At 48.0% G+C, this 23,775-nt stretch overlaps 7 protein-coding genes across 7 annotated transcripts; 5 read left to right on the plus strand and 2 right to left on the minus strand.

Moving 5' to 3' along the window:
- Positions 1-4,379: 4,379 nt before the first annotated feature.
- On the plus strand, positions 4,380-5,159 carry LOZ57_005918 (uncharacterized protein; the record flags this gene model as incomplete). Its single annotated transcript, XM_049254944.1, has 1 exon — positions 4,380-5,159. The coding sequence occupies one exon, from the start codon at positions 4,380-4,382 to the stop codon at positions 5,157-5,159; it is 780 nt and encodes a 259-aa protein (XP_049106111.1).
- Positions 5,160-7,471: 2,312 nt separating this feature from the next.
- On the plus strand, positions 7,472-11,894 carry LOZ57_005919 (uncharacterized protein; the record flags this gene model as incomplete). The annotated part of the gene is made up of 2 exons (XM_049254945.1): positions 7,472-7,742; positions 7,819-11,894. 2 exons carry the CDS (start codon positions 7,472-7,474, stop codon positions 11,892-11,894), a joined length of 4,347 nt encoding a protein of 1,448 aa, XP_049106112.1.
- Positions 11,895-12,765: 871 nt separating this feature from the next.
- Positions 12,766-15,054, plus strand: LOZ57_005920 (uncharacterized protein; the record flags this gene model as incomplete). Its single annotated transcript, XM_049254946.1, has 2 exons — positions 12,766-13,015; positions 13,076-15,054. The coding sequence occupies 2 exons, from the start codon at positions 12,766-12,768 to the stop codon at positions 15,052-15,054; spliced, it is 2,229 nt and encodes a 742-aa protein (XP_049106113.1).
- A 405-nt stretch (positions 15,055-15,459) lies between these two features.
- On the minus strand, positions 15,460-17,490 carry LOZ57_005921 (uncharacterized protein; the record flags this gene model as incomplete). The annotated part of the gene is made up of 1 exon (XM_049254947.1): positions 15,460-17,490. One exon carries the CDS (start codon positions 17,488-17,490, stop codon positions 15,460-15,462), a length of 2,031 nt encoding a protein of 676 aa, XP_049106114.1.
- Positions 17,491-17,718: 228 nt separating this feature from the next.
- Positions 17,719-18,405, plus strand: NIP7 (ribosome biosynthesis protein nip7; the record flags this gene model as incomplete). Its single annotated transcript, XM_049254948.1, has 3 exons — positions 17,719-18,165; positions 18,223-18,324; positions 18,379-18,405. 3 exons carry the CDS (start codon positions 17,719-17,721, stop codon positions 18,403-18,405), a joined length of 576 nt encoding a protein of 191 aa, XP_049106115.1.
- Positions 18,406-19,085: 680 nt separating this feature from the next.
- On the plus strand, positions 19,086-21,110 carry LOZ57_005923 (uncharacterized protein; the record flags this gene model as incomplete). Its single annotated transcript, XM_049254949.1, has 2 exons — positions 19,086-19,876; positions 19,937-21,110. The coding sequence occupies 2 exons, from the start codon at positions 19,086-19,088 to the stop codon at positions 21,108-21,110; spliced, it is 1,965 nt and encodes a 654-aa protein (XP_049106116.1).
- A 390-nt stretch (positions 21,111-21,500) lies between these two features.
- Positions 21,501-23,064, minus strand: DCN1 (Scaffold-type E3 ligase; the record flags this gene model as incomplete). The annotated part of the gene is made up of 5 exons (XM_049254950.1): positions 21,501-21,942; positions 21,997-22,171; positions 22,226-22,299; positions 22,667-22,857; positions 22,981-23,064. The coding sequence occupies 5 exons, from the start codon at positions 23,062-23,064 to the stop codon at positions 21,501-21,503; spliced, it is 966 nt and encodes a 321-aa protein (XP_049106117.1).
- Positions 23,065-23,775: the final 711 nt, after the last annotated feature.

Genomic DNA, 23,775 nt, shown 5'->3' on the forward strand with positions numbered 1-23,775 from the left:
CAGGAACTGGAGTAAGCAGCGTACGGGTTCTTAGCTTTGTTGCTCAACAGTTTGTTCTGAACTCGATGTTAGGGAGATGGCAAATAATCCTTCGAGCGCCGATGTACCTCACCTTTGATACGCCTGCATATCCCGAAGTTCCCAGTGGTTTTTTGGTATTATCGCCACCTCCCCCACCGCTCCCTCCCCCGCCCATGGTGGACAATGTGGAGCCATAGAACATATCATTTTTTCGCTTCACCGCCGGAGTGGCCAGCTCTGTCTTGTGGAGTTTTTTCTGGCACCTTGAGCAGACCATTGGAAAACGTACACAGGGTGGCACAGAGTTTGTAAGGAGGGCACTTCCTCTCTCGAATGTGTTTGAATACGAAGGTCCAGTTACCCAAACTCTCAGGTATCAATGGGGCCAAGGCGCGCGTCAATTCAAGATTTTGAGCACAACAATAGAAGCATATCCATATCTTTGATAGCATTGGCGTTGGGCAAGCAACAAGGCGGCCGCTCCGTTCCCCCTAACGGCCCTGTAGGCTGTTGCTGATTGGCTGCGGAACTCCATTCCTCGCCACCAGCGCCGCGCCAAACTCGACTTCATCCAACTGCGGGATCGCCGTAAGAGGCAAACAACAAGAGCTCATCCCCTGTTTCGTGAAGCTGCAGCCCCTGGAAGGAGAGTCGCGTCAGCTACGTGAAAGAGAATCCCTGTTTTGCCTCAGCATCTGTGCCGGAATCAGCCTTCACGAAATCACATGTGCCGGGTTCGCCCAGCCTGTGCTGATTTGTGAAGATTCCTTCCGCCTGCTTGGATCAAATGAGTGCAAGGTGCCTTTCTGATAGATCCTGAGGAACGCCACCGTCATCAAAAAGCATAGATTGCCATGGTCTTGTCGAGCTACTGCAAAACGCAGACATCATACTCCACGATACTGCAGCCCTGCCGTTGAAACCCTTCAGAAATTCAAAATTAACGAATGATTTGGAAGAGAAGAGAGACACATTTTTAAAAAATTCCGATTATAGCTAGTTAAACTAGCACTTGAAATGGTTTCTAGAGTGTGTCTAGAGTGTTCACTCTCCAATCTCTTACTCGGTGATGAAATAACCTAAAATAGACATCAGATATACATAGGCACTCACCAGTTTCTTTATTCCCCGCCGGCCTATCTTGGGCAGTTCATAAGTCTGCGAATGTTTTTATCTAATACCAAAGGGAGCTGAAGTACCCAAGAGCGGCGACGCCTTATATGTCATCCTTTTAGCTTACTTTCAACAATTTAAGCGAAAACTCAGGTTCTGTCCGCGCTCCCATATTTTCCGAGGAACAACCAATCACACTTTCTCTACGGCCCATAGGGATGCCGAATAATAAATAACTAGTGATTGAATTGTTAATTGATACCAAGGCAGTTATACATAGGATATCTTTGCAACAAATTGGCCTATCTAGGAACACTAGGTGGAACATCAGGTGGTGCATATGCTATCTCAGCAAATAGAAATACTAGAGTTGGATCCAGCTCTAAAAAAAGAAAAAAGTGAAGGCCCAAAATTCTACCGCGTTCCTCTTACGCAAGCCCCCCAGAGCACCATTCTACATTATACGTGGTGCGAAATCACGGCTATTATAAACCAACCTGGCCCGGGGGTGAGGGAGCACAACTCCGGAGAAGATCCCCCTAAAATAAAGTGCATGCCGTGCATCCTCATACGTGGCGACTGCGGACAATGCTTTCCATGGATGTATATGATTCGCCAGAAGTCGTACTAGACTCCTTTCCTAGCGATGCGGATAGGGAGATACTTAAAGTATATAACGCTTTCAACTGCAGCAAAGAGACCATACTTGAGGATCTGCACCGGCTCATGGGGGTGTGGCGCTTTCGGTGGCAACAGAGAAATCAAAGTAGCCTTGCATTGGATGTAGCATGCTTGGCTAGAGCTAGATTGGAATTTTTCTATGTTAAGGATGTGCAGCGGGAGTTTACGGGTCGTTTTATGCAATTTGTTTGAACATCCACTAACGAATAGCTAGCAGATTGGACGGATTCGCCATCTTTTGCTTAACTTAACCTCAGGCCAAATGATATTGGAGTAAAAGATACGTTCTCGTATCCGGCGAGGTCATATGCTCTTTTGAACGCCTTCTGATGTGACATGTTACTCATTGTGATATGCTTTGACCTCTATATGGCACGCATACGCTTCCAGATGTCCATTGCAATTACCTTTTAGGGAAGCAAAAAATCCAAATCTGGAGAATCTTCTGGCATTGAGCTGCACCTGGGGGTTTCTGGCTGCGGGAGCTTAATCCAATTTGTATACAGTGTTTTTAGCAGGATGCATTCCCGGGGTTCCATGCCTGAAGCAGAACGACCAAATTTGAGGCGAACTAATTAATCTTATAATGGAAAGCTAGGACAGCAGGCTGAATTTACACTGCAGACCCTTTATACTTGCCTTCAAATCTCCGATATTCACACACCGACATGGGCAGAGGCACTCTGGTAGGTTGCGACCGGACTTGGACAAAGAAATGATACTTCGCCGAGCAGCTAACTAGTTCCGTAATCCCGACTCGTGGAGTAACAATTGTTCCACATCACGAAGGTCATGAGCCGCTGTGCAGCTCGATCCACACTGCAGAATTCGAAGACCGCAAGGACGGCAAGCACAGGCATATAGCCGGCAGGTTGCTTCCCGGAGTGCAGGATATGCATGACGCCAGAGTTGTGAAGTATGGTACAATGCAAACCGGGCTAGAAATCAATTTCCTACCCGCGACTTTCCTGAAACCGTTCCTGATACTTACCCGCGATATGAACGCCGAGGCAGGCAGTTATTGTGCAAAAGAGCGCCAGCGATGGCTCTTGAGTATCGACATCTCAGTGATGACACAAGTAGCACAGTGACCATCTCTAAATAGGATCAGCGCCACGGCCAGGCCTGTCATTCTTCCATGCACCTGGTAGTTATGTGCATCGTGGCACAGCAGGGCGCAAAGCGGTTGGTGTGTGAGGGTGGGACGGCACTTGAGAGCGCAGCGCTGGCGTCGAAGACTCCGCCGGGCGGCAACGTCGAGGGCGGTTTGGCCGTCGCGATGGACAGCTCGAGAGGAGAGAACCACAACAACATTATTGGGCTTTGTCTTGCGTTCTTGTCCTTGCCGACGGCAACGATCTCCTCGCGCCACCCTGATACGTGGCCGGGACTGCGCGCTCGACGCTCTGCATGGCCGGGGTGGCAAACTAACTAGTTAGCGGCCTCGCTCGCCGACAAACAGACCAGAGCGCTCCGCTCGATTCGCCCGGCCCGCCATGACCGCTCAGCTGCGCCAGGCACGGCGTGTTCTCTAGTTGTCTCGATACAAACTGCGCCGGATCTCACGCCCGAATCTGATCCTCGCATCGAGCTCACGCCGCCAGTCGCCGCCACTCCATTTAGTTACATACATATACTTCGGCCTGGTCGTCCGCCTGCACACCATCGTCATCGACCACATACTCCCCGCTTCCTGGCCCCCCTCAGCCTCTCAATACAGATGCGATGATGGCTTTGTTTTCCGGCGGAACGGGTCCCTTCGTACGGGTTGCGACGACGGCGGGTCGATGGCCTCGTAAGTCGCCGCAGCGCTCGCGTCGTTGTCGTCGCGCCAGCCAACCCGCGCCCCGCACGCAGCACCAGGCGATAGACCTGCTCTCTGGATGTTGTGTTGCCCAGGCGATCTGGTTCTGGGGATGGGCCCCTGTCCTGCAGCCGTGGCGCCGCTTTCGGTGTGGCTAACTTTGTTTCTCTGGTTGCGATTTGCTTTTTTGCTTTGGATGTTTTAGTTTTGTGGAATTCCGCGATCCCTTGCCTTGCAGGTAGCTCTTTGCGCCGGCGCTCGGTTCATCGCTCCAGCTATGCTCTTTAAATCGGCTCCGTCCCGATATTTTTAGCTTTGATCCCTCTAGGCCCTCGTCCTAGGGCTCCAGTTCAGCCTCGCCAAGCGAGCCAGCTTCTGGAGCGGCAAAGCGCATCACGCGGCCCGTTGAAGCTGACCTTCCAGCTATCAGCCACCGTATGTCGTTTTTGTTTCTATAATAATGTCATTGATTTCTCAATCAAGTCAATGTCCTGCTGGATGCTGCGGTGGTGCTGGAGCTTATCTCTCTACTGTGTCCAATCCATGCCCAGCTTAGAGTGAGGCTGCTGTGACGCCTTTCAGCAATTTTATCGTTTATATAATTGTCTTTTCTCCTGGCAAAATTATACTTGCTGTGGCTAAAGGAGCGTGTTTTTCAGAACAAGTTTGCGCTGGCAAGTCGGCTCGCCTGAAGATGCCTCCTGACGGGTCATGTTTTACGGCGTTGAATCTGCCCTCAGACTTCACACAGCCAGAATGCATGGACTATTTCACGCTCGCGGCTGCCCCCAACACCGATCTGTGGCGAAAACCGCCGGACCGTGAGACCACTACGGCCCCAATTCTTTTCACATCTCTTCGACAGCCATTTGTGATCGCTGAAGTGACGGTGTCTGCAGACTGGGAGATGGAATGGGACCAGGGCGGTCTGGTCATTTTTGCCGGTCCAGCTCCGAGACAGCAACAACAAGAACCACCTCGCCAGCAGGCTTCCTCCTCTATACCACAACTCCAAACACAACCGCCGCCGTACCCTGGCCTCCTAACTGGCCCTACCAAATGGGTTAAAGCCGGTCTCGAATTCTCCGCCGGCACAGTCAACGCCTCCTCGGTAAGTGCCACGGCCGACGGAGCCGACTGGTGCCTTTCGCCTCTCGCCCCGCCTAACACTCCTACATCCATTTCCTCGCTGCGCATCAAACTCGAACGCATCGGTCACTCGCTGTGGGTCTGGTACCAAATACCGGGCCTAATAAGCCCGCACGCGGCACGCACGCCGGATGCGATTGGCAATTCATGGCGCAAGCTCAGAGAAGTAACGTGGTTCTTCTGGAACGTGGAGGATAAAAGCGTACATGTCGGGGTCTATGCGAGCCGGCCGGCGAACTTCTCGATGGAAAATACGATGTGGGCGGCGCGGAATGGCAGCCGGCTCGTGGGCGGAGTGGGCTCGGACAACAGGGGTTCCGCCGGCGGAGGAGGAGGAGGAGGTGTAACAAATGGGCTGGTGGTCGAATTTGAGGATCTGGAGATCTTTTAGGGCTGCTGTGTGTTTCTTTTCGAAGCGTTGTCTCTCTTGTTCGCGTGGCGTCTTTCTTCTGGCGATGCAAGGTTGAGAGAGGGGCGCTCTGGCTTTGTGTCATATATCATAATTACTAGATTCCGTTAGTACTTCTACAAATAATCATCACAATACACTTCCTGCAGTACCTGGCAATTCCATGCCAGTTTGTTGTCCAAATTATCGCCAGTTCCATTCTATTCCAATCAACAAATGTAAACGGCTGATGACAAAGCAGCAGTTGATGCTTATGTAACTAATCAGTAATATCACGTGCAAATGAACCAAATTTTCTCATGATGTCACTCGATACCCCCCTGATTGGTCAATGCTGTGAGCTTCGGCAACCTTCTCGGCCCGGCTGATACGCTCACCCGATTTGCTGGCCGTTTCGAAACCGATGGCTCGAAAAAGCTAATCCAAGCACATTCCGAAGAGCATTTTGTGTTGCAAAACGACGTCACCTTGCTACATACCATAATAAGAAGTGCTTCAGCCGTGAGATTTGGGAGCATAGGCAAGCTACGATAGTATTTCCACATTAGCTTCATTATCTGCGCCAACCCTATTTGGGCATTTTTATATGGAGTTATCTATTTGCGGAATTTCATTCACAAAGTCTTTGATACCTAAAAAGTCGATAGGCTATATTTTAGCCTTGTACCTATGAGAAATTAAGAATATACTTAGTGGAAAACTACAGTATCCCTTTACAAGCACTTACTCTACAATAAAAGAGGGGAATCGCGATTTCTTGCATTTTCAAACATACTCAATCTCCGCCTAGGCGCCGGGGTTTAGATTCACCAGAGATGTAATGGCATTATGAGTGGTGATTCCATCACGTCGATAAAAACTCAAGATGGTGGTCAAATAGAGGTCCCTGGTACATTGACAAATTGGGAGCAAGCACTCCATACCACAGCTCTGAGGTTGAAAGGCTGTTTAATAAAATTACTGTTAAGGAATTATACTTTCTAGGTATAGCCCACACTCTTCAGCACGTATGGTTTAGTTATAAGCTACAAGAGGGTAGTTGGTACCTTTGAATCCTTTTTGAGGCCCCTTTGGTCAAGCCATTTGTGAATCTGCTGGCGATACTCCATATGCTCTGTAGTACCATGTCTACAGCATGTGATTCTGCAATTTAATAGGGTATGAACTGCACTAACAAATTAGCTGACAAGAATATGCAAAAGGCAAGGGGTTGTTTTTCTGCATGAGGTACGGAGTACTTTGTGCGGAGGAGTTCTCTTCTTTAGTTACATAGTTATATACCTGATCCTTGGTCTTTGGTCTCCCCAACCATAAAGCCAGGGCGTTTAATGGGCGCCAATTACTCCATACATATGGCGGGGTTATTGGACAGCGGGCGGAAAAGCGGTGAGCCGGCACGGCAGCCAGTGGCCGTCCCGCGGGCGGCATTAGCTTGGGCTTCCCCGTCTGCAACGATGCGCATCCAAGCGGCATTTTGGGGTCATCATGCGTCTTGTTTCCCCGCACGGTCAGACTGCTGACATCGTATCCCGGTGGTTGACGGCCAGGGGACACGCGTGTTGCGCGGCCACAGCCCACAGCACCGGTGAAAGCAGCTAAGTAGTAGGCGACAATCCACACGACTAACTAGATATGTACTGACTATGTACTAGCTAGGTACTCGACAGAGACCACGCACAGCTTGCGCAAGGTGTCTCTCTCTAAGGCGGCGACCTTGCGGGCGGTGGTGGCCGGCGCCCAAGACAATCACAGGCGGTGGCCAAGCGGTGCTCGGAGCCAACGGGACAGCACGCTAACGGCATCGGGAACAGCGCGGCTGCTGGCGCATGGCATCCCGGCGTTTTGCTGGTGGGTTGATCCGTTTGTTTATCCACACGCTTGCTGGCTTTTTTTTCCTGCCGCTTTCTTTTTCTCCCTCCTGCTCGCTCACCTTCAACTAACTCTGAGAGCTGTGCTGTGCTGCATCGGAGCTCCTCGTGCGTTAATTGGCTCGGCCGTGCCCTTCCCCCTCACCTACTGCACTGCTTGTCTGCTGTTTCCCCTCACCCTTGCTGGCGCGTTGTGCTGTGCTCTTGAAGCAGTCAAGCAGTCTCTGTTTCTTGCTCTGAGCTGTCCGCAGGTTGGGAGGCGTGCTCTGTTTCAGTTTGTTTGATTTTGCCTTGGATTCCTGCTCAAGCTCTCGCGTTTAAAGCCTGCGCCTGTGTAACACTAGATCCTAAAGCACCTTGCAAGACAAGGGTGCTCCTTTTTTGCCATTCTGTTGTATCTGTAACGAGCTCACGAACATACCCGTCATGCCTGGGGCGTTAAAGCAGTCTGTTAAAATTACGATCCATCGTCCTGCCTCGACTCCTCCAGTCTTTCTCGTCGCATCTTTCACCGAACCCGCCTGGAGTCCTGTCGAGCTTGATGCCAAGTCCATTTCATTGACAGGAGATGCCGTACCTACTGGTCAGGAAGAATATGAATTTTCAAAGGTCTTTCAGCTAGAAGAGGGCGAGTACGAATACCGATTTCGCTTGGGTGCGGATAACGTTTGGGTTTGCAATACCGAGCTACCAACAAGTAAGTCGCCTTCCCATCAACGTTGCGTATTTGACGTTCCCTCTTGGAGATTCACGCTAATCCGATGGCGATCCAGACACCGATGCAGAAGGAAATCTGAATAACGTACTCTTGGTAAAGAGGACGCCATCCAAGGAAACATCGGAAGAATCGAAAGCGGCGGCCACACCGGACAGGACCATGGCTGAAACTACTAAAGAAGTAGCCGAAAATAAGACTAGCGATCAGAGAAAGGAGGAAGCCGTTGAAAAATCAGTACAAGTAAAGAAGGTCCTAGAATCCGAGCCTGTAGTTGACTCTAAACCAGAGGCTGGCATCAATGCAGATGCTGTTGCTGCTGATGAACATTCTATGTCAGTAGTTAACGGTGTTTTGGCAAAAGAAGTAGAGTCCGCATCGCATGAAGCTTTGGAAAACTCCGCCAAACTTGTTAGTTCTGAGGAGCAGAAGACAGAGACCAAAGACCAACAGCCCACAATTATCGACAAGCCTGCTGAATCCTCGGTACTTGAAACGAAAGATATTTCAGCCTCAACAAAGCTTTCAGCTTTGGAGCCTATCGGATCGAAGCCGTCAAAAGAAGAAGCGACGGAGCCAAGCAAAGCGCCTTCTGAAAATGACTCGGCCAAAGATGACAACCCTAGTAAGCCCCAAAAGAATGGCAAGCCCAAAAAAAAGCGTGGTGGTTCAAAAAAGAAAAAGAAATCAGAGTCTGCTAAGGCGGACGCTTCACAGGCCGAGCTTGACAGTACCGCTACTTCCGACACGACAGCGAAGCTGGAGTCTTCCCCATCCCCACATAAAAGTCAGGCTGTAGGAGACTCAGAAGTGACTCGATCTCCAGAAATCGCCATTGTTGAGAAAGACCCTAAAGCCGCAGTTGCTTCTGAAAATCTTCCTGAAGCTTCATCAGCTGATAGCAATGCCTTGAAGCCAGCAGCAGCTGAGTCGAAACAAGAATTGAAGCCAATGGACGCAAGAATATCAGATCCGATCACGGATGATGCATCTAAGCAGGTACCTAGCACCCAGGAACCCGACGTTCCCGTCGCTGAGAAGACTGAGACTTCCGATGTAACTCAGGCTACCGCCTTTTCTGACGCTGATGCGCATCAGGAAACGAATAAAGCCGTAGAATCACTGCTCAAAGCAGAAAGCAGCAGTGAAGGCAGCGATAAGGTGTCCGAGGATAAAGCACTTTTTATTGAGAAGCCTGTGAATGAGAACAACAAACAGCCCGAGCCAGAAGGGCATGAGCAAGCCCAGGTGACTCTCTCGGAACTTTCCATGGAGCCACCCGGGAAAGCCATTCCAGAAGCTGAACAGCTTCCAGTAGAGCCTCTCAGCAAACCGGAAGCTGTAGCTCTTGCAACCGAAACCGCTCCAGAGCCTATTTTGAAGCCGGAAACGTTGGAAACCGCAAAGGTTGAAGCACCTCCTAAAGTGAGCGAGCTTAACAAAGATGGAATTGACAAGACTTTTGATGTACCAGTTGAAACTGATCTTTTGCCTGTAACCTCAAAGCCTGTCGAGCCTGAAAAGAAGGATGACGCCCCCATTCCACCTCCCGAGATCAAGCTCGAGGATTCCGGAAAAGCTGGATTCGAAGTTGAACAAGACGCTGCAAGCGAATTTTCAAATAACAAGGATGCTGAAGATAAAACAGCCGAAACTCCAGTCGTTTTGCCCGTTGTTCCTATTGTGCAAGCTGCTCCTTCAGAGTCGCCGCTACCTGAAGTTGTTTCAAAGATAACAGCTGAGCCGGCCTCCACCGGCGAGACAAAACTAGCCTCGAAGGATCCCGCTCCCGCAGATGATGGCCCTTCCGAAACTATCACTAGTGCCGTAACAGCTCCGCTCTCTAAGGAGACAACGTCCAAGCCTGTTGAGAAACAGGAAGATGTGGACAAGTCTTTGAAGCCTCTCGAGTTGACAACACAGGATGATGAGGCCAAAGAAACGGAGAATGACGTCATTACTGGCCTTGTCGCTCCAACGGAACCGGAAAAGGATATGACCGACGCTAAGTTGGACGACCCCGCTGCAAGCGCAGACACGAAACCCGCCGAGAACCTGAAGGAAGTGCCTGTGGTTACATCTTGCTCTGAAGATACACCAGTAGAGACTGCCGTTTTCCTCCCTGTTACTGCTGAGAAGGATGAGGTCGCTGCAACCCCTGAAGCCCCGGAAATTCCAAAGAAATCTACGGACCAGCCGACACCAAAGGAGGATGCAGGCAACGACACCCCGGTTGAGTCTTTGGCTGCACCACAGATCGTCCCTGAGGAACCGCTAAACAATTCTTTGGAGCTAACTGAAAAGCCCGGAGAGAACGGTGGTAATGATGCTATCGCCAATGTTTCTTCAGAGCTCGGGGCCGAGTTGTCGAAGGCCCCTGCACCGTCAACTGAAGAGCCAGAGGCCCGCGCCCTTATCTCCACCGATACAGACGTCGAGGACGTAAAGGGCAAAGAAAAGGTTGACGATGATCCTTCAGAACTTGCTGCCAAGTATAGCACAGGGGTACCGACCATCACTGAGAAATCTGAGCCCGCTCCTGTGCTGCCTTTGTTACCTGAAGTGGAACCTATCGTATTGTCCGGGATTCAGGATGTTGTGGAAACACCTGGTTTATCAGCTCTGCCAGAACCAGGATGTTCAGTCGAACAAGAAGCCGAGTCGGCTGTAGAAAGCCCACCCGTTATACCAGAAGCCCCTGTTGTTGCCGAGTCGATCCCCTTGGACGAGCCTAAAGTCAACGCGTTACACCCAGACATGAAGGACACTTGCCCCGTTGCGGCCGAAAACGAAAGCAAAGACGTTTTGCTTGCCCCTGATTCTAAGCCCACTGATGCGAAGCAGCCGGAGGGCGATGCTTCACCTTCACAGCTCCCGAAGCCCAAAGAAGATTCCACCGTTACGGCAGCATCTGCGATAGCTGCTCCCGGGGAGTCGCCCAAAGAAGTACTCACCGAAACTCTGGATGGTGGCACAACAGAAACCAAAGCCACAGCCATCGCAGCGACAACCATCGCAGCCACAGCTATCGCGGCCACAGCCATCGCAGCATCCGCAGATATTGGTGAATCTAAGGAGACATCTATGTCAACACGTTCCGAACCTGAGGCTGAGTTACTTTCCCCAATAGCTGTGGAAGAAGCGAAGCCAGAATTGAAGGCCGACAAAGCTGAATCGCCGTCTGAAGAAACCTCCGATACCCCAGTCAAGACTGCCATACATCCAACGGAAATAGAGAGAAAAGATGCACAAGACGCGCCTGAGCGAAGTGAAGATGGGGACATCATACCTGCCATGCCGCAGGACATCGTTCCTATCACCAGTGAAATACCAGAACCTGAGCCAGAAATTCCCGAATCCTCTGAGATTCCATTTGCGTCGGACCTCCTAATCGACACTCCCAAGGAAGATCTTCCCACCTTGGCGATACCAAAGGGTCTTCCCTCTGAACCTGAACCACTGCCCTTGACGGCTGAGCCAAGTTCGCAAGCTCCAGAAGTTGATTTACCAATTCAAGATACCCCTGTCCCCAATGAGGACATCGTCCCGGTTCCTCCTTCAGCAGACTCTGACGCCCCTTCTAAAGAAGATACTACCCCTGTGCAAGCCCTTGAACTGACACCCGCTCCGGAAACGGAAACCACACCTCTTCCCGATAGCACTTCTACTGACAAAACCGCTCCTGAAGACCTCAACACAAAACCTCCTGCCGAGATTTCTGCAGCTGTGGAAGCTCCTGAACCGGCGGATAGCACGTCGAAATCCTCAAACCCTACTGGCCCGTCTGCAATTGCTGTCGGTGCGGTCGGTGCAGTTGCTACACTTGGTGTGGCTGCTGCAGTTACCGCTACGCTTCCCACAAACGACCAAAGCGAACCTTCCTCGACAGCCAATGAAACTGTAGAGCAAACTGCTGCAAAATCCGTACCAGAACCAACTACGGCTGCCGAAGCGAGCACGTCGAATGATACGAAAGTAGACGAGCCTCAACGTCCACCAACTGCAAATAAGTCCGTTACATCACTAACAACTTACAGAAAGGAGAGTTTTTTCAGAACTCTATGGCGTGCAGTTTTCATCAATTTTTTTGGTGGTTTGTTTGGGTCCTTCCGCCGTGGGAATAGACCCCAATAGTAAGAAAGACAAATGTTGTTTTCCAACCAACTCTCATGCGCTTTTGGGTAGCAGATCAATGTCTGCCTATCTAGAAGCATCTTGGCTGTGTTTTTATTTTCGTTGTTTCTTTTGTTAAAAAGAATGTTTTGCTGCTATTCTAGCAGTATGATAATACTGGCGCATGTTATGATCAACGATTTTCCTGGCCCTGTTTGAATATCACGTCTCTCGTTTGTTCTTGTAACCTTGATGTATACGCTGCTCTTTTCGATCTCCGGATATACCCAATATGTGCCTTGTGTCAAAATGCGTGGTCAGTCTAGAGAATGTGATACACATGACTTGGCTTTTTGAATGAAACATTTTTCTCCGCTCATTCGTCTATAGAACACCTTGGTTCTATCCATTTGAGTACTTTCTTTCTTCGAGGCCGTAAGCTCTAATCTCCAAAATTTGGCCCTGTTTCTCATTTTGGAAGTGATGACATATGGGAATCTTGAAACTGGTAGGCATTAATCCCTTCCCCCCTTCTGCAATAAAACTCAATATCAATTTTGAGTAAATGCATCGCTTAGAAATTTGGTTTTTTGTTTTGCACAGACATAAGGCATGGATTTTGCTCCCAGAGACAATTTGCCAGCCTATCATGATAGGAGTGCACCGGAACACAATATAATGTCATCCCTCTTGTTTCCTAAATGCGTTAGCGCGATATGGACGCGGACTTTGTTTACAAGACCAGCAATACTCACAACAGCAAATTTCTCGCATACATGGCAGTTTTTCAACCAGACTGTCTCAATATCAACAATCGTTTTTGAATCTTGTTTTGAAATCAATTATCAGGAGTATCATTGTTGTGAGCTCTTGACCTTTGCTCACATGCTCCATGCCTCCTATCTTGACTCCCTCTGGTGCTGCTGAAGTTATGGAGGAACACAATTTCCAAACAGTCTCGCAGCATCCAGATGCTTTCAATCGTGGGCCTGTTGTTGTGAATCTACCATGTATGAAACATCACCAGGTATCTGTAGATCTACCAAATGAAGGCAAACGTGTTGAGGCTCCTCCGAGTGGTGTTCAGCCGTCAGCAAAGTTATCTTATGCAGACATAACTCGTCGGGCTATTACAGATCCAAGTAAGTATGACTCCTGATCATCATGATATTGAGACATTTGCTGATTGAAAGGGTTTCCAGGTTCAACATCGATTGGTGAACAGTCTGCCCAGCACGAGGATGGTTCTACTCATTCTGGGCTGCATGATCCGAAATTGTGCACTGGTAACCAGCCCAAAAAGACATCTTCTCGCCAAACGAGAATGCTGCCACCAATTCCACAAAGTCCAATGCGTCGTTCGACTATAGGATACGGCATATCAAACAATCTATGTACTATTTCTGAAAAGTCAACGAACAGCCAGGAAGTAATTCAGCCCCCAGACCAGCAGCAGGCATTAGAAGGCATCTGTTTTGGAAACCAGAGTCCAACAGAGAGGTTTACAAGCGCTTACGTTGGATACATTGCCCCACCCCCTATTCATCTCTCAGAGCCATCTGCTAGAAAGACCAGCGAACAGTCCTTTCTGGCCCAACTCAAAGCCACCTTTAACATTCCAGAGGTTTCACATCCAGGCACTGTGGGCAATGTGGACTGTGCTTTGAATAGCGGTCACTTGAAAGAAAAAATGCACTGCAAAGATGCTTCCCTGGCGAATGATGATAGTACTAAAGAAGCTGGCTGCGTCACCCGGGCTTTTCCCCCTAGACAAAATGTGCCCACTGCTCCTGACTCAGCGTCGTCTCTATCAACAAACAAACCACATTCAGACGTGTTGTATTCTTCTCCTTCATCTACTGCCAACACGCGCAATGCACATCAAAATGGATCATCTCCATCAACGCCTACACTGCCAACACCTTTGAAGAACACTCAGAATACTGACCACTTCCCGGTGCCAAGCCATTACAATAACGAACTTTCTAATAGTGGTACTCTTTTTCAAGCTGGTATGGCCCCAAGAGAGGAGGTTCAAGGAATAATTTTGGGTGGCCCTGCTTTAAGCCCAACAAGACAAGGAACGTACGCTACTCAACGACTCCCTGAAGTTGTCGAGCACCGAGGTGTCCCAAGTATGCACGGGATGATTTGTATTAACGCACCAATAGTGAGCCCGACCCCTGGAGCTTTGGAGCCAAACTACGCGCCTGGCAATTGGCACAGGCTTTCCGCACCTTATTCACCTTCAATCTACGATATGGAACCACCTCCTCCCCAGCCGAACTTTGGCACGGGATGCCGTCCGTCCATGCCTTCGAATGGAATAGACTATATGACAATTCAAGGAGAAATGCTGGAAAAGCTTTGCCACCAGGTTGGCGATTTATCAAAAGAACTTGGCTTGGTACGCGCAGAGCTGCAGGCTCAAACGTTCCAGTTGCAGCAATTGACAGCCCACGTTAATATTCTCCGCGCTCAAAATCGTCATGCTGGAGCGCAAGAAACGGTTCCTACTCCAACTGCTGCGTTTAGAACACCGCCATCGACTGGAATAGATGTTCTCACCTATCACCCTGAGAATACTGGTAGCCCAATCCGAAAGGGCGTCCAGCAGCGCCAAACAAGCGATTCCACGATTCGTCTCAATGACTCGCGTATCGATGAAACATCCGATGATGCATCGGTTCTTCAAAAACAAAAATCTCACGTTCCGGCCCCGATTGCTAAAGGTTCAGCCAGTGGTAGTGAAAATAATGCAGTGAACCAAACTATCCTCTGTGCTGCTCGCCGCAACCCGAGTCAGCCCATCATTCTCGAAGAACCGAAAAAGAGCCCAGTTTGCACAGTTGCTGCGACATCAAGTCCGGCTGAGCCATTGAAAAACCCGCTTCCGCCAGCCAAAGTCTCTGAAACTCTGAGCAAGCCCATGATTGTGAATAGCGGAAGTGACACACACCACCGTCGAACTCGATCAAGCCAGAGCTATAGAGCGTCAGAGCATTCCGATCGCGTTATTCTGCCCTTGAATCCAAACACCCGTCGAAATAATGACAATAATAAAACCTGGCAGCATAATGTATTGAGAAACCCAACACCTCCGACTCGAATCGATGGAACCTGGGGAGGCACAAGAAACTGGTATCATCATCAGGCATACGGAACTGACCCACAGAGCTAAGTACTTAGCTTAGTTAACTAAACTAGCTACAGGTCTCCGTCTGTCTTGAAATTTGCACATGTTATTGATTTTAATTTACCTTTCTTTACACATACTGAACTGGGCCAAAGACATAAGAGTAACGGAGAGGTTTATCAGGTCCCCGAGTTAAAGTCTGTATGTATGTACTGTTGGTTGATTAGGTTTGCCATCAAATTGGGATTGCACTTGAAATCCATGTGAATTGACGACGAATACATGGCTTTTGAGACTTTTCACTCGGTCGCCTACGAAGTATTCTTCTAATAATCTCATGAGATTTTGCTTTCGAGGGGCTAGTATGTACGATTCTACAGCAGCTAGTATATTTTATTCAAGAAACGAACTTCTAGTAGTAGCTATTCTAAAGCGCACATTTCTAAATCCTCATTTGAGGTTCATTATTGTTTTCTCAATGTCCCGTACTGCATCTCTAATCTGCGGGCAAAAATGAAGTCGTAACAGCTCTCCTTCCCACATTGTGCCAGCAAATACATTGCTCCCCTCCACATCAGGGGCATATGGGTTAAAAACACCATCTCCCTTTCGTTCATCCGTGTTCCAGAGGGGTGCGACCTTCCGGGCATGGATTTTTGCAACACGATTTAGCAGCGATAAAACAGCTAATGATGATTTTTCAGGCAATTGAATCGACCCAGTCATGAGGCGTTTGGTAAAACCAGCTACACGTAGCGGTGTCGGAGCAGAGGTGCCTTTCGCGGTGAGAATGGACTGAAGGCATCGGAGCAGAAGAACTGTTGGAGTTTGGAAATTGACTTTGGTTTCTGTTTCTTGGGTTTCAGTGCTGGATACAACAGATCCCGGCTCAGGGAGACGTAGAGAAGTATTTGGATTGAATTCGATTTCAGGATTCAAGGAGGTGGGATAAAGAGATTGATAAAGATGGGAGATGAAGAAGCTGAGATCAAGATGGAGGGTGGAAGCAGCTTTGTTTGCATCCTGACCTTCAAGAAGGGCGAATGCGGTTGTTGAGCAAAGAAGTGATTCTCGTGTGGAATTTCTGGATGTTTTTCTTTGAGGATCATCTAGATCATCCTCGTTATTTTGTATTGAGTTATCGTCCACGGAAGCGCCCAGTTGGGATTCCGATATAAGTTCTCTGAGGACTTCAAGTAAGTCACCAAAAAAATCTCGGTTGATCAAATGAGCATATTTAGCTAGGCCTTCCAATGTGCTGCCTATCAAAGAGTCGTTTCGAAGCTTCAGAATTCGAAAGTACGTAGTAAAAACAAGCTTTAAGGTTTCCGCTTGCATTTTATCACGCTGTTCATGTTTTATTAGAGCATCAGCTTCCTTCAGGTCTTTTGCGGCACCTTTTTGTGCCTTGATCATTTTTCGCTCTTTTTTCGTCCGGAATTCCCGCTTCTCCTTGATTTTTTTGCCATTGTATGTTATACTCTCATCCTCATCCTTATCGATACCATCTTTAGAGCCCTTCATGGAGAATTCTGATAAGAGTCGTAAATGTAAAAAGGTATCTAGGACGCTATAATGAACGTGGAAATTCTTGACTTTCATCATTTTGGTAAGTAGGCCAACGGCTTCCATGGATATTATCCCATCTTCGTCATCGACAAACACTTTTTTGAGCGTTTCGCGCGCCTTGACAAAATTTGCGTTAACTTGACGACGAGAAAGTTGATAGACCAAGATCTTTAATAATTCTTGTCGAAAATTGAAATGGGGCACAGCAGCTAACAAATTGCACGCACAGTTGATTGCTGCCGATTTGAGGCCCTCATCATCTGCCGACCTCGAAAATGTGGTTAACTGGTGAATATAGTTACGATAGCCCGAAAGAAGTGCCTGCTCATAATCGCGGAGTTTTCGGACGTCTTTAGACACTTTCACAGCTAATTCTTCATCTCGAATTGGTCTTATTTTGTACCCAGGGATGACATCTCTGTAAACTGCAGCCTGAGTAGCCAACGCAAGTTTCTTGATCACTGGTAAGGGTGCCGATTTCACCATCTCAGCCAATTTCTTAAATAACTCTAGGTGTTCCTCCGGATCCTCATTTATCAGCATTGCAATTTTGGCTAGATTCTCCTTTGCTTGTATTATCTGCAGCTTTATTGGGACCTGAGATACGGGTTCCTGGACCATCGCTTTAGGCGCAGGGGTGGCATCCTCAGCTTCTTCCTCTGAGTCTAAGAGGCTTAGCGATTCAGCTTCCGAATAATCAGGCTCTTGAACATGTTGTATTGCGCCCTCCGCAGTCTTTATTGGTAGCTTCGTCCGTTCCTTTTCCTTCTTGCTGCCTTTCCTCGGCCGCCGCTCGTAGTCTTGCTCAAGGTCCCATTGTGAGGCATTGGCGTAGAAATTATTCAGCACAGAGGCGGCCGCAGGCTCTCTAGCAGGGCTCAGCCGCCTTCTCTTCGCGGCATGAGCTGCCATTTTCCGTACGCTTCGCCGTGGTGGATGCCGAAGCTTGTCGCCCTAGCGAAGAGAAATTTTGATGACTTTCGCGCCAAGACTCTGCCGATAAGAAAATTAATCGATCTGAAGAGCAACCGAAACGCTCAACCACGACAGCCCACGCTGGTTCATGCTCTAGGCTCTCAGTTGTATCTAGTTCACTGTCACTACCTGGAATCGGCCGTGTCTAAGCATTTATACTCCGTAATGCGTCCCCTCACCGAGTCCGAGACGCAAACGCTCTTCTCCAAGCTCGCAAACTACACTGGGAGCTCTCTCAACAACCTGATTGCTCCTCCTTCCTCCTCAGAGGGCGGCGACGATGACGAGCGATATGTTTTCCGCCTACACGGATCCCGAGTGTACTATGTTCGTTTGTCGATAGCCAACCTTGCAACATCCATCGCGCGGCCGAACCTTCTCTCCGTCGGTACATGTCTTGGGAAATTTACCAAGACAGGGAAGTTCAGACTACACATTACAGCTCTGGATGCGATCGCGCCCCATGCACGCTATAAGGTGTGGATTAAGCCCAATGGCGAGATGCCTTTCCTGTACGGCGGAAATGTCGTCAAGGCGCATGTTGGGCGTTGGAGCGAGGATTGCCCGGAGCATCAAGGGGTTGTAGTAATGTCGATGGATGACACTCCTCTGGTATTGCTGACATTCGTCCTTTTTCCATCATCATGCAATAAGCTGATCTAATTCCAGGGCTTTGGCGTAACGGCTCGCTCGACAGCCGAGGCCCGTCGATTAGATCCAACAGGAATCACAGCTTTCAGGCAGGGTGATATTGGAGAGTACTTAAGAGAAGTATGCCTTGAACGACCCTGTTGTTCTGAATCCATGTTACTAACGAGCAAATAGGAGGATACATTATTTCAGACAACCTAGATTCGTCCTGCAACTCTGGGAATATGCATTGGAGTTTGGCGTTCCCTGGCGTTTAGGTTTACTTTACATAGCTAGAGAGGACAAAAGCAATTCCATATCTTTCTGGGTACTTCGATCGATGATATCTTATTTGTGCCCTTGCTAAACTGTGTGAATTTCCTACTTACAATCTACTACTGCAGGGATGAACTGGCAATGGGTACATGCATGATTGGTGTCAAACAATGCCATCAGTCTAGCCATATGTCGTGTTTTACTAGCATTATTTGCTGCATTTTTCCTTGGGCTTTCGGCATTACAGCCTCATTGCTACCACGAGAGATACCCAACACCTTGGTAGCGGATAGTCCAACAGATTTAGATTTTATACCTGCAGCTCCTATCAAGAATTCGAGGCATGCGTGCCTGTGTATCCCTATCTGGCATTCCATTATGCAACGGGCCTTGCTGTTCTACTTACTCTGTGCCACATTAACTGCCCGATGGCAAACATCTTCCTTTGGGCATGGAAAATATCATCAAATCCGGAGTTAGAAGGACAGATTTGTCTACCTCAAGATCGGATATTCAACAGGTTTGCTTACCTCTTGACTTAGATATTTAACGGCACATCTTTCAAACCTTCCCTTCTCAACACCTCATATATCCTCCATCGCGGTCGACACACCGACTCCTTAGCAATGCCTCACGTTCCCACCTGTACCTGCCGCAAGAATAGCGAAGAAGTCACAAAAAAAGAAAGGTCAAACCGTGGTCTTCTAGTTCGAAACGTCCCGGCTGCAAAAGGTCTTGCCCTTAGCGAGACAGTCGCTACGAAACTCTGTCTTGATGCCCTCGAAGGCTCCAAACGCCAGCCTTTGGAATTCCCCAAATGCCCAACCCATGGAGTTGATTCTACTTGCCTCCCTTATCAAGTGTTTGAGGCCCTTGATAATGGCCTATTCCGTGGAGTTCTCAAAGATCAAGTTTACCTTACCTGGTCAAATCTCGACTCTATTACTCACGGCATGACCTCTAAGCCAGGGGTTCGGGATACAAGGATCACAATTCGGTTAAGCAACATTTTGCAGAACAAAGCTTTCCTCAAACGCATCCTTCCATGCCTCATTCATCAGATGATACATGCGTACTTCCTGGTCTGTTGCGACAGTCAAGCAGAAAGCGGCCCGAGTCGCTCATACGGCCATGGGCTTGGATTTAGCACCTTGCTCTATAGGACCATGGAAGTACATCCTCCCGAGCCGGTGGAGACTTCATCAGAATATATCCGTGAGTTACGCATTGACTGTGAACGTCGCCTCCCCGAGGTAAAGTACCATGAACGCCGCGTGGCCAAGTCAAAAAAGGAGACCTTTTGCGCATGGACTGGAAACTCTATGCCTGGAAAAGCTCCTTGCTGGGAGCACATGTTAACACTAAAAGAATTGAAGATGCAAGACGCAAAAGGAGGGAAAGCAGATGTCGAGATATAGTGCGCATTCTCCTCAGATACCCTAACAGATAAAATATTACTTCTAACGATAAATTATAGTCCGAAAACACACTATCTTCATACCGTGAAGTCCGAGAAGTCCTCTTTTACGCCAATCCTTCGTACACGGTATCATCTAGCCTCTCAGGATTTTGTCGAACTTCACTATGCAAACTATGCAATTCCGTTTCCTAAGAAGCAATTGGCATCGTTCGCGTCCCTCAAGAGTCAAGTCTCCAAGGAAAATGCTTTACTTGAAATTTCCGCCAATTCACAACCCATATTCTTTGCCTTTTACCAGTTTCTTCTCAATCAGGATTACCCGCCAGAAATAGTAAAGATTACAACACCCTACGTAACAGCGACTACTTCCTGTGGGCCACCATCGATTTCAACTTTTCAAGCCGATGATCCTGCGTATCTGCTGAAGGATATTCAGATGTTCACTCTTGGCAGCCAGTTGGCGTTTTCTGAGCTACGAAATAAGGCTCTCGAAAAATTATACTTACTGAGTGAGATGCACTCGGATCCAATGGCAGTACTCGAAGAAATTTACAATAAAGGAATTAGTAATGAGGAAGACCTCCGTGTTCTCCGGAAATGGGTACAAGATTTCCTCTCGAAACAACCCGAAAACACTGAAAATACGAACCTTTCTATTCTCAAGCAGAGTGGACTTTGGAAGGACAGGTTTACAGGACTTAGGGCGAAAAGCAAACTGTTTGACTTGGATTGTAGCAAGACAGAGGAAGACCTGCTGTTAGGCAAGGCGATCAGAGCTCTTGGCTCCGATGGGCAAGAAAAGAGCAAAAAGGTTAACGAAACGAAGAAGCCAGTCGACCTATCATTGAACGAGCTCGGAGATCTATCAAAAATCTATCCAGACGTATATGCAAAACTTGTTGAAACGTATGAAGCTCGACGGAAAGATAAGGAGGAGAAAGAAAATGAGAAAAAGGAAAAGGAGAAGGACAAAGACAAGGACAAGGACAAGGATAATGATAAGGACAAAGGAAAGCAAAAAGAGAAAGATGTTCGTAACTCCAAGGATGAAGGAACGCTGCTATGTGTGTCTAAATGTGCGCATTGCCAATATGGACTTCTTTTAGAGAACGACAGTCCCTATGTCGCTCATACTTCTTTTCTCCAACCTGGCTATTTTGAAGGGGCTTACGCTACCCAGAGACCTGCAGCACACACGATGCCATACTATCCAGTTGCACCACGATTTTGAAGTTGAGTAGAGCTATCACAAGAAATGCAGTTTTTTGGATTATTTAGGGCATTCAATTGTTTATACTGGAATTTTGAAGTTGAGGATTGGTTTTATTCTTGTTAGTTTAATTATTTGCGAGCTTCTTTGACCAGCAACATTGTAACTTCTCATTTCCTTCCTTCGAAATCTCAAAATAGTCTTTCCACCAGAGCTTTCCTAGGCCGGACCTTTAACATAAAAAATATACACGGCCATAGTAAACTATATCCAGAAGTTGTGGTTCAATGACCTGTGGTAGTGGTAAGTTTGAAATAAAAATACTTCCCTCTTCGTTTGCCCTGATGCGAATGTTGTTAATGGTCTCTTCTCATAAGTCATGTACCTTTGTTTTCGGTATGCTTGCTGCCATCATTCTACTTTCATTGTATCACTCGACGCGCTGTTCCCTAGTCGCTTTTTTGCAAGCAGCACGAAATCATCAACAGCGCCAGGCCACGCCCCGTCGGGAGACCACCATCGCAAACTCGGATCCTCAGCGGTTTTTCGCATCAACACTTCCGTTTGCTCCCATAAATCCTTGTTGATCGGCCGTTTCCAAGACTCTTCCACGAACTCAATCCACCAGTCTAGCCAGGGTGTTTTTTGTGTGCTCCAAGAAATGCCACCATTGTCGGGTGTGAAGAAGATGCGCCATTGCTCAGCAGCAATGTCCAGTGTGAGATGGCGCTGTCCAGGTAAACGGCAAAGAATGAATGTGTAACGATACACCCGCCGGAACAGAACTGGGTCGGTGGGGATCTGTTTTCGGAGACTAGAAGCAAATAATGCTTGATCTTTCAGGGTATCGGCACTATCGCAGGTTAGAAAAGCTATATTTTGAGTAAAAGATATAATTTAAACTTACCCTAAATCTTTCCAGCCGTCAATGAAGCCCTGGCGAGTAAATTCACCCATTGATGGGGAGCGAAGGAGCTCTGATATTGCCAAACAGGCAACTTCATCCAAGTTCACCTTTATATCAGCGAGGTATTTCATTGCCCCATCGATGCCTATCCCATCAGGGTTATCTGTTGGTGAATCTGTACAATCGTTAGCAACTGGGAAACACAAATTGTTGGGAAATTCAGTCTTACCTCGATAGCGGTCAAATAGCTTGCTTAATGTGTTTTCTGTGGCTTTCGACGCTGTAGGATGACTTTGAAAGTAGCTACGAAGTTGAGGGACAAGGGTTAGTAAACGCGTAGCAGTCAGGCGGGTAAGTTCAACAATAGTAACAGAAGGGTACAGGATGTGGCAAATATCCCCCCAAAGTCAAGGACAACACTGGTCTAAAACACGGCCAAAATAAGGTAACAAGAGATAACGCAGCCACAGCATTGCAAGCCTCAAACATAGGCGATCCAGCATGAATATGATCGTCGTGTTCAAGGTGGCTGGTTTGAAGCCATCATCATGTTGATAAATAGAGCACATTGGGTGTCCTTCCATGTGTGTTTAAAGATGCACCATGATTATATTGCTTTGGGCTCCAGCTTTCCAGTTTAAAAGACGGGGACAAAACCTATCCAAAATACCAAAACGACGGCTTAGGGGTATTGAACACAGAACAAGGTAGAAGTTCAAAAGAAAAAGCATAATTAGACAGCAGGGCTACTTGACTGGATTGTAAAAACATAGCCATGCGGGACCAAATAGTAGAAGCATATGAAAGGGTGCTGTACTCATCCATTGCCTTATTAATGACCCATCCATTGTTCTTGAGGTACTGATGAGAGAGATTAGCACAGTCCAGAAATTGTAAGAGAGTTCCCAACCCTCAGTGGCATGAAACAGGAGTTCCATTTTCTTCATAGCCCAAAACGCGTCAAACCCCATCTCAGAGACATACCTTAGCAGCAATGCTATCCTTAACGCTTGCGCATGCGACAAATTGTGATATGAGCTGTTTTTGGTTTGAGGTATATGTAGGCATGGCGAACAACAGCTCCTGTAAACAAGCAGCAACACAGAGAAGCTTATACAGTGAGCCCAAAATCAAATGACGTGTTTGTATTGCGAAATGAACCTCGACGGTTATTCTTCTTAGAGTAAGGTCGACTCCCCCGCTTAGTGGATTATGTAATGCTGTTGCTTGCTGAATGCCAAGCGCGAGCCAACTCAGTATCAACACGAATCCGATAGCTGTCTGTGCGCCTGGAGAGCTGGAAATGGCGATTTTATTGGCTGGGTAAAGCAATGTCTAGTAACTTAACGTGGCTGTCTTCAATTGAGTTGCCAGGGGTTGAGCCTCCTAAAGGGAGAACAAGGCCAGGAATGTCACTGAAAACTCATTGAAACTATCAAGCTCATACACAGAATACTAGAAGATACAGAATCAAAAAAGGAAAATTCCAAATAACCAATTATGCGAAATAATCAAACCCAGCCCTTCAGCGCACATAACCAGAGGATCAGTGAAAATCCGGGGAATGGACGTAGAAATGTATATGACATCGTAAAATAACTTCTTTGCATAGAACGCGTGATTGTGATTTCATGTGGGCGAGCGAGGGTCTATTTCTGGGTACAGCCATTTCGGGTATTTTGACAATGCAGTAACAAAAGATGGCCACAAATGCGACGAGCCCTCGGGTGGCTTATTCCCAAATCATCCCCGTTCGGGGGAACATGCTCCCCATAACGT

Source organism: Ophidiomyces ophidiicola (assembly GCF_022830035.1).
Source record: "Ophidiomyces ophidiicola strain CBS 122913 chromosome Unknown scaffold_33, whole genome shotgun sequence".
Taxonomy (NCBI): domain Eukaryota; kingdom Fungi; phylum Ascomycota; class Eurotiomycetes; order Onygenales; family Onygenaceae; genus Ophidiomyces; species Ophidiomyces ophidiicola.